At 53.5% G+C, this 14,537-nt stretch overlaps 4 protein-coding genes across 4 annotated transcripts; 2 read left to right on the forward strand and 2 right to left on the reverse strand.

Moving 5' to 3' along the window:
- Positions 1-2,870: 2,870 nt before the first annotated feature.
- LOC34620402 (ER lumen protein-retaining receptor 1) lies at positions 2,871-4,291 on the forward strand. The gene is made up of 5 exons (XM_026334549.1): positions 2,871-3,047; positions 3,175-3,307; positions 3,644-3,777; positions 3,933-4,020; positions 4,167-4,291. The coding sequence occupies exons 1-5, from the start codon at positions 2,871-2,873 to the stop codon at positions 4,289-4,291; spliced, it is 657 nt and encodes a 218-aa protein (XP_026190334.1).
- Positions 4,292-5,873: 1,582 nt separating this feature from the next.
- Positions 5,874-9,695, reverse strand: LOC34620401 (V-type proton ATPase subunit d 1). Its single transcript, XM_026334551.1, has 11 exons — positions 9,575-9,695; positions 9,008-9,125; positions 8,673-8,726; positions 7,963-8,258; positions 7,508-7,614; positions 7,032-7,155; positions 6,832-6,896; positions 6,587-6,634; positions 6,246-6,354; positions 6,035-6,102; positions 5,874-5,936 (listed from the first exon to the last, which is right to left on the reverse strand). The coding sequence occupies exons 1-11, from the start codon at positions 9,693-9,695 to the stop codon at positions 5,874-5,876; spliced, it is 1,173 nt and encodes a 390-aa protein (XP_026190336.1).
- A 980-nt stretch (positions 9,696-10,675) lies between these two features.
- On the forward strand, positions 10,676-11,202 carry LOC34620400. Its single transcript, XM_026334511.1, has 2 exons — positions 10,676-10,801; positions 11,008-11,202. The coding sequence occupies exons 1-2, from the start codon at positions 10,676-10,678 to the stop codon at positions 11,200-11,202; spliced, it is 321 nt and encodes a 106-aa protein (XP_026190296.1).
- A 1,092-nt stretch (positions 11,203-12,294) lies between these two features.
- On the reverse strand, positions 12,295-14,182 carry LOC34620399 (the record flags this gene model as incomplete). Its single annotated transcript, XM_026334550.1, has 2 exons — positions 12,295-12,870; positions 14,021-14,182. Coding segments are annotated over 2 exons (738 nt in total), but the record flags the coding sequence as incomplete, so codon positions are not given.
- Positions 14,183-14,537: the final 355 nt, after the last annotated feature.

Genomic DNA, 14,537 nt, shown 5'->3' on the forward strand with positions numbered 1-14,537 from the left:
ATTCGGTTTTTTGTCTGGCTCCCCTTAAGTTGTAGGGCAGGGTGGTTTTATACATTCTGAATACCATAGGCTCTAAATCCAGCCTTGGCACTTCCTGATTAGCCAAAGAGAGGAGAGGTGTGCTCATTCGCTCATAAGACCCCATTCAGTTCTTCAGATGTGGAAGCCCAACCTGTCGGTTGCTTTAACGCTGCGTCGCTGCTCATCTTGTAGCCATCAGAAGCCACACTTTGGCTGGACCTAAGTAACCTCTTAGGAATCAGCTGTTCGTTTACGATGTGATTTTGGGGACGGAAGTTTCATTTTCTTCTATATGCCGATCTTGATACTTTTCCTTGCTTAGCTTTATCATTTGCCTCAAGGCTTGCCGTTAAGCTCATTTATGAAAGCTTAAACCACAGTCATTCCTAAAACCAGATATATCCCGCTGCAAGGATCGAGCCTTCATTTCAGTGCTTCTCCATTCAGTGAAGATACCGTAAGAAGCATTCGGTTCTTCCACCTAAGAGCTACTAAGCAGGTAAATCTCCAACGGGCTGGTAAAATTGAACAATTCCAGCCTCACAACCGTCATATGTTTCTGACCGACACCTGATAAACGCATACAAAGACACTTTCTTGACTGACTAGTCGTGCCACTACCGATTCTCATCACAAGGGGGCCGTTTCCTCCACCGTGTTGCGATAGGATATCAGATTGCGAAAGAACCGGATGTTTGCTTGAAGCCATATTACTGTTGTAGGGAAAGCTGGAATCTCACTGCATCCATACCTTGCGGATAAGCGAGGAACATTTGCATCAAACCTGCGATGCCACCAACTTTAAAGCTGCATCCAAGGTCTTCTAAAGAGAGACCGAACTTTTGGCTAGCTGCAAGCTTGGTGAAAAAGCACTGAGTGTTTCTCAAAAGAACGCCCCCTTCCGCTTTCTCGCCCTTCAAAGATCCTGAAATGAGGAGAAAGGGACAGCTAGGATGCTTTTGGCTGCACTTTCAAGGCTCTCCGAGCGTTGACAGCTGGTATGACATAGCATACAGCGCACCCTCACACAGCGTTGCGTCTTCTCGTGTTGACCCAACAGCTTCACACAAGGAAAAATGCAGCAAACTAATTCGCCGATCCCGCATTACGTCTTGGTTAAGTATAATTAGTGTGGTAGAAAGTGTATAAGCGTGACATAGCTCGCTCTATTGCAGCTGTTCCTGTCCGCTCAGGTAGGAACTCTGAGAGGAAATAGGGCAGCTTTTTTGCGAAGCAATCAATAATTCCTCATTAGGTTCGTATTTAGCCTGGAGTTATTTGTCTCCTTGGAGAGACAGATGGCGCGCTACACCTTGGGTGGAGCATTGTGGAGTGCCTGCGCTTTGGGGCCATAGTGGGTACCAAAGGCAGCTCACTTGCTGCAAGCCGACTCATGTGGGCTCAGCAAAAACAAAAACTTGTTCGCTCTACGTATTACAACGGGGAAGCCCCTACGTATGGACTCATTGGCCGAGAATGATACATTGAAAATATTCGTATTTATACTTCTAGCTATGACCCTGATGGCAATTAATTAATTCGAAAGAGCATGATTAGAGGAGTTTCCACCTGAAACTTGCCTACTTTTGGGCGCTTTCGCCCGGTCTCCTCTTCATCTTACACAAGGCGCAGATACCCCATGGGCCAGCAACTGATCGAAGCACAGGGAGAAACAAAGTACATTGGAGGACACATGTAAACAAAGCGTGAGACCACTGTCCATACAGGCACTTGAAGGATTCGCCATCACTTGAGTTCACGGCACACACTGCAGCTTTGTTTTGTCCGACAAGTACATACACGCAGAAAAACATTGCTTCCGTACGAAGTTCTAGCGTCCAGAGGATCTAGAATTGCAGGAATACCGCAGCATATACAACGCATTTTAGTGGTATTAGTTATGAGTTATTGTACTTAATCTAGCTGGTGTCTGCACATCCACGGAGACAGTTGCAGTGTAGTACGTGCTATGGAAGAGCATTGCACATGCTGGCTTTATAGGGGTTCCCATAAGGGGTAGGGCAATATTCTCACTGAAATCATGGATACTGTTGCCAATAACGAGGAGTATTATGCAAGGAGTCACACTTCGTCAGCCGTAGGAGCTGCTGCAGCTGCTGCGTTCGTCGTCTCAGCGGCTGCTGCTGCTGGGTACGACCCCATAGAGACTGTCGCTGCTGTTACTGCTGCTGCCTACAGACATTTTCTTCCAGGTTTCAACATCAATACGGAAATTCTAGTCTCCTTACTGGTATCCGCTCGTTTCGCTGCTATCGCAGCAGCGCAAGCAGTGGCAGCAGCGAAGATCCCCAAATCCGGTATCAGTTGTACTGTATCTATCTAAGTGTTTCGGCAGAAACAGCAAAAGCAGCATCAGCAATAGATATTCCAGGAGCTGGAGCAGCCACTGCAAACCCTGCTACTCCTGGTACCTGTATGCCCTCCACACTGTGCCCTACTGTCCTGGAAACTAACATTTCGGCAGCAGCAACAAAGGCTGCCACAGCAGCAACAATACCGTCAACACGAAAACCGCACCAAATAATGCAACAGGTCCAATTGTAGGTTTTACACACAGCTGTTCGAGACGTGCATACAGTGCAAGCGCTCTCTTAAGCCCCCCCCTGCGCTAGTTGTCCTACCTGTCCAGCAAGAACAAGGACCCGAGCAGCAGCACTAGCAGCATAAGCACCACCAGCAGCAGCAGCAACCCCATCAGCAGCACAGCCACAATTCCTTCGACCAACAAACACGGCAACGCCACGCGCAAAGCAACGCCATCAATAGGCCCATTACATCCCCAGAAGCTCCTCCACGACCAGCAGCGGTGACATCAGCAGCCAGAGAAGATGGATATTTGGCTGTTTATCCTGGGCTACTTGATCCATTTTGTTGCGAGTTGTATCCTGACATACAAGGTGTTTCAGCAGCGCACCATATATGGCCTGTCTTTCGATACACAGCTCTGCTTCCTCGCCTCGACAGTTTCCCGCTGTATTTGGAGCCTAGACACCAGACTAGTGGAGGTGAGATGTCTGCACACGCTTTCTCGGCCTGCTTAGGGCCACATGCTTTTAGTTGCTTCAGCGCGCGAAGTTGGTTCCATGAGGCATCGTAGCTTTGCTGCTGCGCATGCGGGTGTTGTTGCTGCAGACATGGCTCGCATACTTGGAACTAGGCCTGAGTACCTTCATGTCGATCCTCCTTACATATCTCATGTGGTCCTTCCGCTATACCCACACGAAACAGATGATCTTACCTCTAAGAGCATACGTCCTCATACCGGGTAACCACCGTCAGAACCCTGGTAGCTCTATAGGCCCCTTTTATCCTTCGAAGCGAAACTTGATACCATGACTGTTGCAAACTACGCTGCAAATGCTGCTGCTAAGTGTGTGCCCTTTGGCGCGCTGAAGTTGCTGGCTGCCCCCCCATTCTACCCCTGCCCATTCTCTCCCCCTCCCCCCCCAGAACACTCTACTCGCTCCTACGCGAGCCTCTAGGTTTGGCTGCTCGTGTGTCTGGTTTCTCCGCTAAAGATTTAAGGGTCTCCCTGCCGCTGCAAAGATACCCTTGATACATCTCTGTGGATATATATATATATATGTGTGCTCTGCTGCAGCATCTATGCTGGTTGCCTTTTTCATACATCCGAGCCGCAGCTGGATCACCGTGCAGATTCTTGTTGCCTTCTCGATATATCTGGAAGCCATCGCCCTGTTGCCGCAACTTTATTTCCTCAGACGCATGCTGGAGGTCGCACACACAGCGGACGCTAAACCGTAGTAGTAGCACACCCTAAGGCCTGCGATGTCGAATTGGAACGGTAGAGCCTAAATTCGCGAGCTGATTCCAGATCCCGATAAGTTTTCGACTGATAATGCAGAGCTGGGATCAAGGTGTATGCGCAGGTGGAACCCCTGACCTCGCACTATGTCGGGCTTTTAGTCGTCTCCCGCGTCATTCGCCTCTTCTTCTGGGTCACTTTGTACCTACAAGGCAAGCATTTGCAACTTTGTTCCGCCGTTACACTCTGCTGTCACCGGCACAGCCCGTTTCTCAGCTTTGCTGCTGCTCCTGCCGTCCCTTGTGCTGTCAATCTGCTGCATCCATTCTGATCGCTGCTGTCGATGCTGCCGTTTTAGGGGAACACTTCGTGGGCCTATTCCTCGCCGACTTGCTGCACAGCGTCCTCGCTGCCGACTACTTTGTCATGTGGTGCCGCAAACTGCGCCATGGTGGCACCTTGATTTACAAGGGCCGCGTGTAGCGCGGGCTGGGCTTCCACTAGCTAGCTAGCTAGCTGGCAATGGGGCAGCTAGAGTATCAGGCCAATGGGGGAACTAGGTAACCAACTGGCAGGCCAACGGAGGCTTCAGCTAGCTGAGTGGCCAGCCGATCGCCTACAGATCTCGTTAAAGGGGAGTAAAGGTATGTAGACTAAGGTGGATGGATGTACAGCACAGGCCCCAAGATACAAGGGAGGCTCTACCTTGCTATTCCTGGGCCTACCTACAGACACCCCAGGGCATGGGTAGCAGCAACAGCGCGCCACTAGCACTATACGGCAGGTAGCCAGTGTGCCGGCTGGGCAGCTCTAAGCACTGCAGAGTAAGCAGCAGTAGCAGCAGCAGCTGCAGGTTCAACCGGTCAGCAGGTGTACGTGCATGTCGCAAGACAGATACAGGCGATGACAGGCAGGACAGTGGAGGTTGCTGCTGGTCACAGCGGGCTATCTCCCTCTCCTCGTTTCCACACATGCATTCTTGTGTCGTGCTGCTGCAGAAGCCACTGTATGCAGCGGCTGCAGCAGCAGCAGAGAGGGAAGGACAGGAGCAGCGGGGCACCGGCTGTAGCCGGTCGATTTGAAGACTGACGCGTTTTTGCATCGCAGCCAGCAGACCAAGCCGCTTTTCAGCCCACCTGCCATTGTGCAGCTAGCGAGACTCGCTAGAGAAGCAGACAAGTCTGCGGGGCTTACTACAGTGGCAAGACGGCTGACTAACCGTGCGAGAGTTGCAGCCTGGCCTACGCATTCCGCTACACATATTTACAAATCGCTAGAGTGCTTTGTGCACGCATATGGGAAGCCTTGTCTGTTGTTTTTCGTAGAGCTGCTGTAACAGCCGGTGCACTAACTCTTAATGCATAGCTCCTGGCACAGAAAGCGGCGGGCGCGGATGCGGCACCTTGTGACAACAAGAAAGTGGCCGCTTGCCAAATATCCATCGCCGCTACTCCCGCTGCCTGCTGCCCCTCAATAACTTTCAAGGCAACCGCCTAGCTCGGCACGCACTCCCTCCTAAGGCACGTAGGTTACCTGCCTGTAGCCTTGTCCTTCTCTTCCAGTGGCGTGGTAAGCTAGCTGGGTAGTTTGGCTGGTGAGCATACGCGCTGGCCAAGGGACTCACTGCTGCTCGGGAGGCGCTCCGCCGCTTACCAGCTGCGGCCTTCTCCGCTCTCTCCCGACGGTTGCGTAAAGAGAAAGTCTTTGCATTGAATCAATCCATGAGAAATTGGCGAAAGCCGCCAGAAGACGGTTCCTCCTCGGCAATTGAAACTCTCAGCTGCCTAAACATGCTTTTCGGTGTGGAGATGTAGCAAAAATTTACAGCACCACGCGCCCCTGCTGCTTCTGCCGCAGTGAGCGAAGCAGCGGCAAAGCCCGCAGGTTGCTTGATCTGGATGATGCACTACACGGCAACATGTTCGCCGTTCAGAGAGCAGCGCAACATAGAAAAAGCAAACCAGCAGCGGCGAAACCGCCGCTTCAGAAGCCTCCGCGAACAGTCTCGCCGCGGCAGAAGCTGCACCCGCGCTGCAGTTGTAGATCTTTTTGCCACTGAGCTCCTTCAAATCCTCGGCTCGAAGAGAGGGACAATGGAGTCTATATGCTCTTTCCGCTTCATCAGGATCTGCGAGGGCATAGCAACCGCGAAAGACGGGGATTTGTAGATAACGGGCACGTCGCCCCCGCCATTTGCCGCGGCTTCTGTTTCTGCTAAAGACTCACCATTTCCGCTATCCATACGATGTTTCTGATTTCTTGCTCCTTCAGTTTTACCCAAGCGTAAAACACACCTGATGGACAGAAACCCCAGCAGCAACACCAGCAGGCCATACACCGCAAGAGCACGAAAAAAAGGCGCCGCAGCAGAGTCCTCTCGCGCTCCTGCACTGTCAAGCAGCTCCAAAACAACACTCCAGCGGTTTTTTCCGCTGACCGTAATGAAATTGCTGCTCGAAGGCCATTTCACACATGTGGACCATCTCCCGGTACAATAAATCCTCCAGCGACTTGAATCGGGCAGTCAAGTCTGCCTTTTCTCTTTCCTTCACGGCAGAGGCAGCACAACAAGGCACGCAGACAATGGCATTCCAATAGAGGAAGCTGCTGTAATCGCGGTGCCACCGCCACACTGGCGAGGATCCCAGCCACCACAAGCCACTGCCACAAGGCCCCCCGAGGAGCACCAGCAGCCTAGGGGAATTGACTGCATGCATGCAGAGATACGCCACATCAACACCGCCAACAAAGGCAGCAGGAGTACGGAAAAGCGCCTACGTCACCGATGTAGAAGGCGCGGCACTGGTCATAGACGTTCAAGTAGCGCTGCAGCAGAATGCAACACAGCACAAGTCCATTCGGAACGCTTGCCGTAGGGAGCAAACGGAAAGAGTAAGAGAGAGGGAAGGGGAGCTGAGAATCCTGTTGCTCTTGGGGCAGACGAGACACTGCGCTAAGGGGAGGCGACAAGTGGCGGCTGCTGTGGTCTCATAGGGGCAGCAACAACCGCCTAAAAAATGTACTGGATAAGGCTCTAGGGCAGCGCGAAGGGTTGAGTCATTCCACGCCTTGCGGATCCTATCAGTCCCTGAAAAAGCGGCTCCGCACGCTAGGCAACAACATACAAGGCCCATAGGAAGCGGCGAGAAGAGCAGCAGTCGGCAGCAGCACCTTTCTGCCCTTTGCGAAGCAGGAACCAGCGAGGCAACATGCGCTCACTCACCATCCGGATAAAGGTAGCCGAAGCAAGGGAAAAGCGCGTGCCTCTCGAGCTGCTGCTGCTGCTGCTGGGGATCCGTGTTGAGGGAGTTGATGGCCAAAGACAACACCCTAAAGTCGGCTTCGGTCTGAAGCGAAGACACGCGGCGTGCGCACAGCATCCCCTCACCCCTGTAATTCCATTATCCAGACTGCGCTTCGTGATTCCATTCCCTCAAAGCCCGTGAGTGGAGCAAGCGACAAGCGGTAAACCTTTTTTCGCGAGTGCAGCAAGCGAGGCGCATGAAAATGAGTGGGAGGCAGGGAAAAAATAAAGCCCCCGAAGGAAGACCGCCTTGCATGCACATTTAATGCTAAGGCCACTGGAAATGCGTGTAGACGAGGAAATCGGGGGGTTGAGAGGAGCTACAGAATACGGCAAGCCCACGCACGAGGAAGCACGCGGATGCAAGGAAAGAGAAAGGAGCAGGCTGCGCTTGCCTTTAAGATATGCGTCATGACTTCCCGTGTTGTGGAGTCTTCCAGGGTCTGTACAAAGCCGTAGAAGTCTTCGAGCCATCCCTTCTTCAGGGAGTTTCGCAGTAAGTCTGAATAAAAAGGCTCAACCATGAATGCGCAGACAAAGAAGGCTTCGGTAGAGGCCCACCCAGATTCCGCCCCGTTTCTCTTGCGCATTCGTTCTCTAAAAAAGCCTTCTGCGCGCAAGACCAGGAGCTTGAAATTGCGTGGTAAGAGACAAATGGCCAAGAAGCGGCGTGTGACGAAGGAAACTCGGAATGCTGGCGGCATGAATCTGTAAGTGTCGCTGAAGCTGCTGCTCATATGGACTTCCCCCCTCCCATCCCCCCCGTTCCTCGGTTCCAGCAGCCCCCTTCTCGCGATTGCACGAGTTCACACTGCTCCTTCCGTCGTTCCCTATTTGGCTGTAGCCTTACCAATGTCTGCTTCCGTCATAATGTGCTCAACCTGCTGCATGGTGTGGCCGCCCTCTTCTCCCGTTGCATGCGCTGCACTGTTAGCCAAGAAGACCTCAAAGTATCTCCCGACAGGAGTATCCACTAGGAGGCTTCGGTAGAGTTCCTCATACGAGGCAGAAAAGTCCATCTGCGCAATGGCGCGCATCTCTGAAAAGTATCCCAAGGGATCTGAGCGAGCTAGCAGCTCCTCAGCAGGCTTGCGGTTTAAGGCGCCTTGGATCAGGCCCACCATGTTATCCACCATCTTATCTGCCCTAAAGCGAGGTGCGTATACAGTCGCAGCGAGGAAGGAAACGACGCATGGAAACAAAGATGCCTTGAATCACGCCCACCCTGTTCGTGTCCAGCACCTCGTCTGCCCTAGAACGAGGTGCGTATACAGCCGCAGCGAGGAAAGAAACGACGCATGAAACAGATTTTTTGCGCAGGCCGCACGGCGATGCACCAGATACACAAGGAGCGCTCCCAGCCACTCATTGGAAACAAACAAAATATATACATGCATACACAATTCAGAAAGGGAAAGTGCAGTTAGAACGGAATCTTGCTGCAGAAAGCAGCAAGGCAAGCCTCCTTTTGGCGGCTACAACGCGCCAGAAGGAAAAGACAATTAGGAAACAACAGAGCACCTCACCACACCGTGGAAAGGGGGGAAAGATCCAGCTTACGCGATGTAGTCCAAGAACTTGCCAAGAGGCTGGTACGCCTGAGACTGGAGGTACCTGAAAAAGCATCATAGGCGGATAGACGCAGGACCGGGCAGCCGTATGCACAAGTGTCTGACACTACGTTCCCCCTGCTTTCCTGCTGTCTGTACACCTCGCCAAGCTGTGTCTGCATCTTCCCGTGCGCCTGCCTGCCTGTCCTCCGCCCTTGCACTCAGAGACAGTGCTGCAGCACTCCTGTCTAGACGCAAAGTTCGCCAGCTCGCTAGCAAGCAGAAGTCATGCCACCAGGAATACACAGCAACGCTCTCAGGACGACTCGGGGAAAGACAACGCACTTGAACTCCGCAGTCAGTTTGCCGCGTGCCCTCTGGGCAATTGTGGGGATGGCCAGGGGCAGCGGCTCATCTTGCATGAAGTATCCGTAGTCTGTTTCCTCCAGAGCCGTCCGTAGATCTGCGTCATTCACAAACAGCAAAAGCTGCCGCTGAAAAGCATTTCCGTGTACACTATGAACCCTGGAGCGCGCACCCCCCAGTGTAAATTTGACATTTCAAAAAAAGATGCGCCCCCAATGCATAAGGACAAGCCAAGTCCGAATGTGTCAAGCCTTCGCATATCCTCAAAGATCCCCCGCATGAGCATCTCTTCGCGGCATATCGAGACGCTGCTATCCCCCCTCCCTCCCCTTCCACTTTGATCCATTGCTGCCCCTGCCTGGCTACCAGTGATCTGCCTCCCAGCAGTTGGTGCTCTTTCCCTCTACTCTGCCCTATCTATGTAGACACATATACACATATGCATGCATATGTGTACACATCTCCGGAAGCTCTCTTTTGAGAGGCACCCGTATAGGCACTCCCCTGACGGTACGGAAGGCGTCCAGCTGGCTCGCAAAAACCTACCTTCAAGCGTATCGGCATTGGCGAGTCGCTTGTAGTCTTCACGCGTGAGGAATGACCCCCTAAGGCCCCTCACGATCCCCTCGAGGTACCCGTCGTGCACGTTAAACAGAGAGAGCTCCATCTTGATGGTTTCTGTTTGAGGCTGCTGCTGCTGCTCAGGGCAGTGCAGCTAAAGGTACTGCTGATGCCGCACAGGCCACCTGAAGTGACTGGAGAGACACCGAAATACGGTCACCTCAAGAATGTGAGACGCGAATCGGGGGCTTTGACGATGCCAATCGCTCGGTAAGGCAGCAGCAGCAGCTGCTGCTGCTGCCGTCGCCGATAAGGCGCTTCCTGCCTTCAAAGCCACTACGGCTGGAACGCGGAGTTCGACTTATGATCTCTGTAGAGGTTTCAGAGGCCCTTGTTGACTTGCATTGCCGGTGCTGCTCGCTTTGCTGCTGCTCGCTGGTCTGCTGGCGCCGAGGTTGGAGGGAGGGAGGAAGGGAATAAGAAGCAGCTGGTCATAAAAGCTAATTTTGTGCTGCTGAAACCGTGAAAACAGTTCGTTGAAGTTGTTACGAGTCTGGAGTACCAGCGCTGCTACTGCTGCCGCTTCCCCAGCGAGCTCTTGGTGGTCTGTTCCTGCGCATGCAGAGGGCCGCTGCAGCTCTCGCCGCCGCTCCGTATGGCTATCCCATGCAATTTCTGAAATGCGTTGCACTATGAATACCAACTGTTTCATCAAGGTGTAGCGACTTCCCCCTGTCTGCTGCTGCAGTTGCTGCTGCAGTTGCTGCAGCTGTCGTTCGCGTCTAGGCAGCAGCAAGTGCTGCTGTGCGTTTCTTGCGTTGTACAGACACTCCGACCAAGTAAGCCGCCAGCTGCCCCGCCCTGGTGCAGATTTGCCTATCGAATCACTTATGCTGCACACACATCGGACGGCCACTGCTGCTTGTGCTGCAGCATCAGATCGAGGATTTCCGTAGGGGCCTTCGGGTGCTATGCTGCGGAGATCTGCCTCCTCTGCGGCTGCAGCCTGCGATTCGGACGTGGCCGTTCTGCTCGAGCTGCTCTTGCAGGTGTGTTGCTTTCGATGCTCTGGAATGTGCAGGCAGAATGAGCGGTCAGGGCTTGCACCTGCCTCCCTCGAATACGTCTCTGCGGGAAGAAGAGACGGCGGCCCTTCAAGGGAATGACATGGCACTGCGCATTCAGATCAAAGGTGACACCAAGCAGCTCAGTGTAAGTTCGGAGATTTCCCCTAATGGATGGTCTGGCAACACCCGCAGCTGCTGGCGTAGCCGCTTCTGCTGCGTCTGCCGGGGGGAGGAGAGCAGGAAAGGCTGCTGGCATCTACGAGGACGCCCGTGCCTGCTGCCGTAGCTGCTGGCTGCTTTTGCAGATCGAGAAATAGTGCGTTGCTGCTGTTGCTGCTGCTGCTGCTACAGGTGAAGTGCAGCAGCGAGGTGGGTTATGTGAAGCTCTTGTTGGCGCAGCAGCTCAATGTGGATGCCAGACGGCTGCGGCTGTACGCAGAGGGCGCTGATGGCCAGAAGAAACTCCTTATCGACCCTATGTCTCTGTGTGACTATAAGGAGCTCGCCGCATCCTCGGCTACCCTTTTTGCGGAAATAGACGAATGATTTGCGCCTTCCCCACTTGAGCGGCGCGGCCTCCCCCCCGGCAGGCTGTCGAGAGTTCCTCCTTTGAGCGGCTTACTGCGCGATCCCCCCTTCTGCAGGCAGCTCCCCAGGAGGCTTAAGACAGCGACAGGTGGCTGCGACGGCGTGGGGAGGCCGCTTAGGGGTGTAGGTGAAGCTTTGGGATGCGCGAAGCAGCGTTTCTTCTTCTGTTGCATCCCAGAACAGTTCTTTTTGTATAAGTACCAGTGTAGAGGTCTTTTGAACGGGGCATTTTGCTGCGTGGACTCAGTCACTGACGCAGAGCAGCCGTCTTGCTGGAATCTCTATTCTGGTTGCCACAGCAGCAAGCAGCACAAGGCGTTCTTATCGCCGACACACCGAGTCCTCTACGCAGGTGCTGCAGCAGGATCGACAAAAGGTGCCTCTCTCATCCACACCTTTGCCTGGCTTTAAAAGAAAGTGTCGCAATTAAATCTGTAGTATAATTTTCCGCCCAGCCGGGGCTGCATATGCACTCCCGGTCGAGCTCCAATAGCAACTAGGCAGAAAAACAAGAGAGCGAGGTGGCCTGTATCTGCTGGGCAGGCACCCAGAAAGGTAGCGCAGTTAGCGCCCTTGCCAGTTGCACAGCTAGCAACAGTAACTAGCCATCCAATCAGCCGCCGGCAAGCGGAAAATCGGGAGGCCAGCTTGCTCACCATTAGGCCAAGTGGTGGTAGGCAGTCCGTTAGGCAACTATGCCTGGCAGTGGTCGCCACCCACTAGCAGCTGGCTAAACAGCTAGCTACTTCGTTAGCTGTGACGAGGCAGGGCCGGGGGACGAGACCTTAGGCACATTAAAAACCTTTACCCAATGGGGGCTGCAGGAGCAACGCTCTTCGTGCGCAGGGGAAGTGAGGCGTAGAACTGTGCGCCATTACGGCGACGACCCCTCCCCCTTATGGATCGAGCGAGTCATCTCTATTGCAGCTCGAGTGCCTCCGTTCCCCTTGAACTCGGCTCTTGCGTGGGTAGAGAGAGGGGGGGAGGCGGTGGTTCGGTGCTATAAGGAGGGGGTTCTGCTGCTGCGGTGCGCCGCGGAGAGCGGAACCTCTACAGCTCAGTCAAGTCTGCTGTCAGATGGGCGGGGGAGTCCACATGCATTGCGTGTTTTTCGCTCTCTCTGCCGAACGTCAAGCCTCCCATTGAAGGAGACATTGAAGGGGCAGAGGAGGCCGCACTGGCCGTAGGCTGAGTGCCAGCTGCAGCAACAGCCGTTGCCACGAATGCAGCGGGGGGCACTACTGCTGTGCATGCCCTTGTTGCTCCCCCTCCCCCGCGATTTCCCAGTCGCTGCCCTCCTCCCCGTGGTCTCCCCCGTGGTCTACCCCTGCTGCTGCCTCTCCTCGACGCGGAGCTGCCGTACGCTGCGGTGGAAAGCCCCCCCGGACCAGTGAAGGGGCCCCCCACAGGGGGGCCCCCTGGCGGGGTCAGGAAGTGGGAGTAGGGATCGTCAAACTCGTCCAGAGGATTGTTGCATCTGTCCGACACCTCCTCCTCCCCGTCCTCCGTGCCAATCAATACCCCTTCTAAACCCCGTGGAGCTCCCCGAGCTCCTCGCAAGCCTCGAGACATACCGCGGCATGAGCGTAAGGCCTGCCTAGCGCGCAGCAACTCGGGAGCCTGACCCTGCAGCACATGCATGCGCGCAGGCGCAGACAGACAGACACACACACATACACATACACATACACCCCTTCCCTCCCTATTCGGCAAAGCACGGCCTCAAAAGACGGCTCTGGCCAGCTGCACCCTTCAACCAACGCATGCTCATCCAAATGCATTTTGACAGATAGTATTTCAGGAAGACCACGCGCATCATATATGTATGCATATATATATATATACATATGTATATGTAGATATATATATGTATATATATATGTATATATAGCTAGATGTGTGGTCAGCGGCAGCGGCAAAAACGCGGAGCTCACTGTGGCTGCAGCCCAGTACTGCTCGGTAGCGGCAATTATCTCCTTGCATCTGTCCTCTACGTGCTTGAGACTGCGAGAGGCTATTCTGAAGAAATTGCGGCTGTCACCACAAAAGAACTTGAGCTGAAAGAAACAGTCAAACGACACGGAAGCAAGCAATACAAAGGGTCACAAAAACAGGGAGGTGGGGTAGGAGAAAAAGTTGCGCACACATACATATACATACACATACACACACACACATACACATATATATATATATATACACATACACACCTACATGAGATCGATTCACATGGAGACCAGCGGATCAGCGAGCCCTTAAATGATGCAAGTTGCAGCCGAAACACAAACACAGAGGGCACAGGGAGCTCAGAGAGGAAGAATATGAGAAGTGATATATATACATATATATAATTATACATGCATACATAGATAGAAAAGTAGAGAGAGCGCGAGCAAGGGAAACGGAAACCGAGACAGGCTCGGAGTGTGCCAGCATGCGTGCCTCATTATACGACTTCATCCCTATTTATGTACCGATATTTTAGCCGTGAGACTAGAGAGAGGGATGAATAGATAGGAAACGATGGAAAGGGGGGCGTGGCAAGTTGAGAGTGCAGAAGGCAGGTGGTCAAGCCCACGGACCAACGAATGTAGGTTCGAGCGAGGAAGCAAGGAAAGGCGAGCAAAGAAGCGCACAAGCGTGGGGTTGAGAGCAGTTATCCGAGAAGATGCAAAAGGCAACGCAAATGAGAGGTGTGCAGGTGTCTCTCGCCACAAGTTGGGGGCCGCCTATATATACATATATACATATATATATGAGTCTCTCGAAAGCTTACTGCCGCATGCACGAGCGGGATTGCGTTGACGCCTTGCTCGTAGAGGCCCCACAGAAGAAGACGATCTTCTTCCTCTGTAAAGACAGCAGAGGGGCTGAGGCCGGCGGGGAGACGGAGATCGCTGGGTGTAGCGACAGCCCCCCCGAGCAACTGCTCTTCGACCTGCGACAGCAGACGTGACGAGAAGACATTCGCTTTACCCGTGAAAAGCCTCTTTTCCAGACACCAAAGCGTGGCGAGAGAGGGACAGAGAGACAGAGAGAGAGAGAGAGAGAGAGAGAGAGAGAGAGAGAGAGAGAGAGAGAGAGAGAGAGAGAGAGAGAGAGAGAGAGAGAGAGAGAGAGAGAGTTAGAGAGAGAGAGAGAGAGAGAGCGAGAGAGAGAGGGAGAGAGAGGGAGAGAAAGAGAGAAAGAGAGCAAGAGACAGAGAGAGAGAGATAGCGAACCCCAGCACCACCCGCACCGAACAACACACAACAACAGGCAACCGGCAAAAGACCGAGAAACACACCACCACC

This window comes from Cyclospora cayetanensis, unplaced genomic scaffold, assembly GCF_002999335.1.
Source record: "Cyclospora cayetanensis isolate NF1_C8 unplaced genomic scaffold, CcayRef3 CcayRef3_contig_44, whole genome shotgun sequence".
NCBI lineage: Eukaryota > Apicomplexa > Conoidasida > Eucoccidiorida > Eimeriidae > Cyclospora > Cyclospora cayetanensis.

Excerpts from the sequence above, each read along its gene's own strand:
- LOC34620401 (XM_026334551.1), bottom strand. The coding sequence starts at position 9,695 with ATGGAGCTCTCTCTGTTTAACGTGCACGACGGGTACCTCGAGGGGATC. Across the intron at positions 8,727-9,007 it reads AAACTGACTGCGGAGTTCAA|GTACCTCCAGTCTCAGGCGT; the intron begins GTGCGTTGTCTT and ends ATGCTTTTTCAG. Across the intron at positions 6,355-6,586 it reads GCGCCTTCTACATCGGTGAC|GAAAGAGAAAAGGCAGACTT; the intron begins GTAGGCGCTTTT and ends TCTGCCGTGAAG.
- LOC34620402 (XM_026334549.1), top strand. The coding sequence starts at position 2,871 with ATGGATATTTGGCTGTTTATCCTGGGCTACTTGATCCATTTTGTTGCG. Across the intron at positions 3,778-3,932 it reads TCCTCAGACGCATGCTGGAG|GTGGAACCCCTGACCTCGCA; the intron begins GTCGCACACACA and ends GTGTATGCGCAG. Across the intron at positions 4,021-4,166 it reads GGTCACTTTGTACCTACAAG|GGGAACACTTCGTGGGCCTA; the intron begins GCAAGCATTTGC and ends CTGCCGTTTTAG.
- LOC34620400 (XM_026334511.1), top strand. The coding sequence starts at position 10,676 with ATGAGCGGTCAGGGCTTGCACCTGCCTCCCTCGAATACGTCTCTGCGG. Across the intron at positions 10,802-11,007 it reads GTGACACCAAGCAGCTCAGT|GTGAAGTGCAGCAGCGAGGT; the intron begins GTAAGTTCGGAG and ends CTGCTGCTACAG.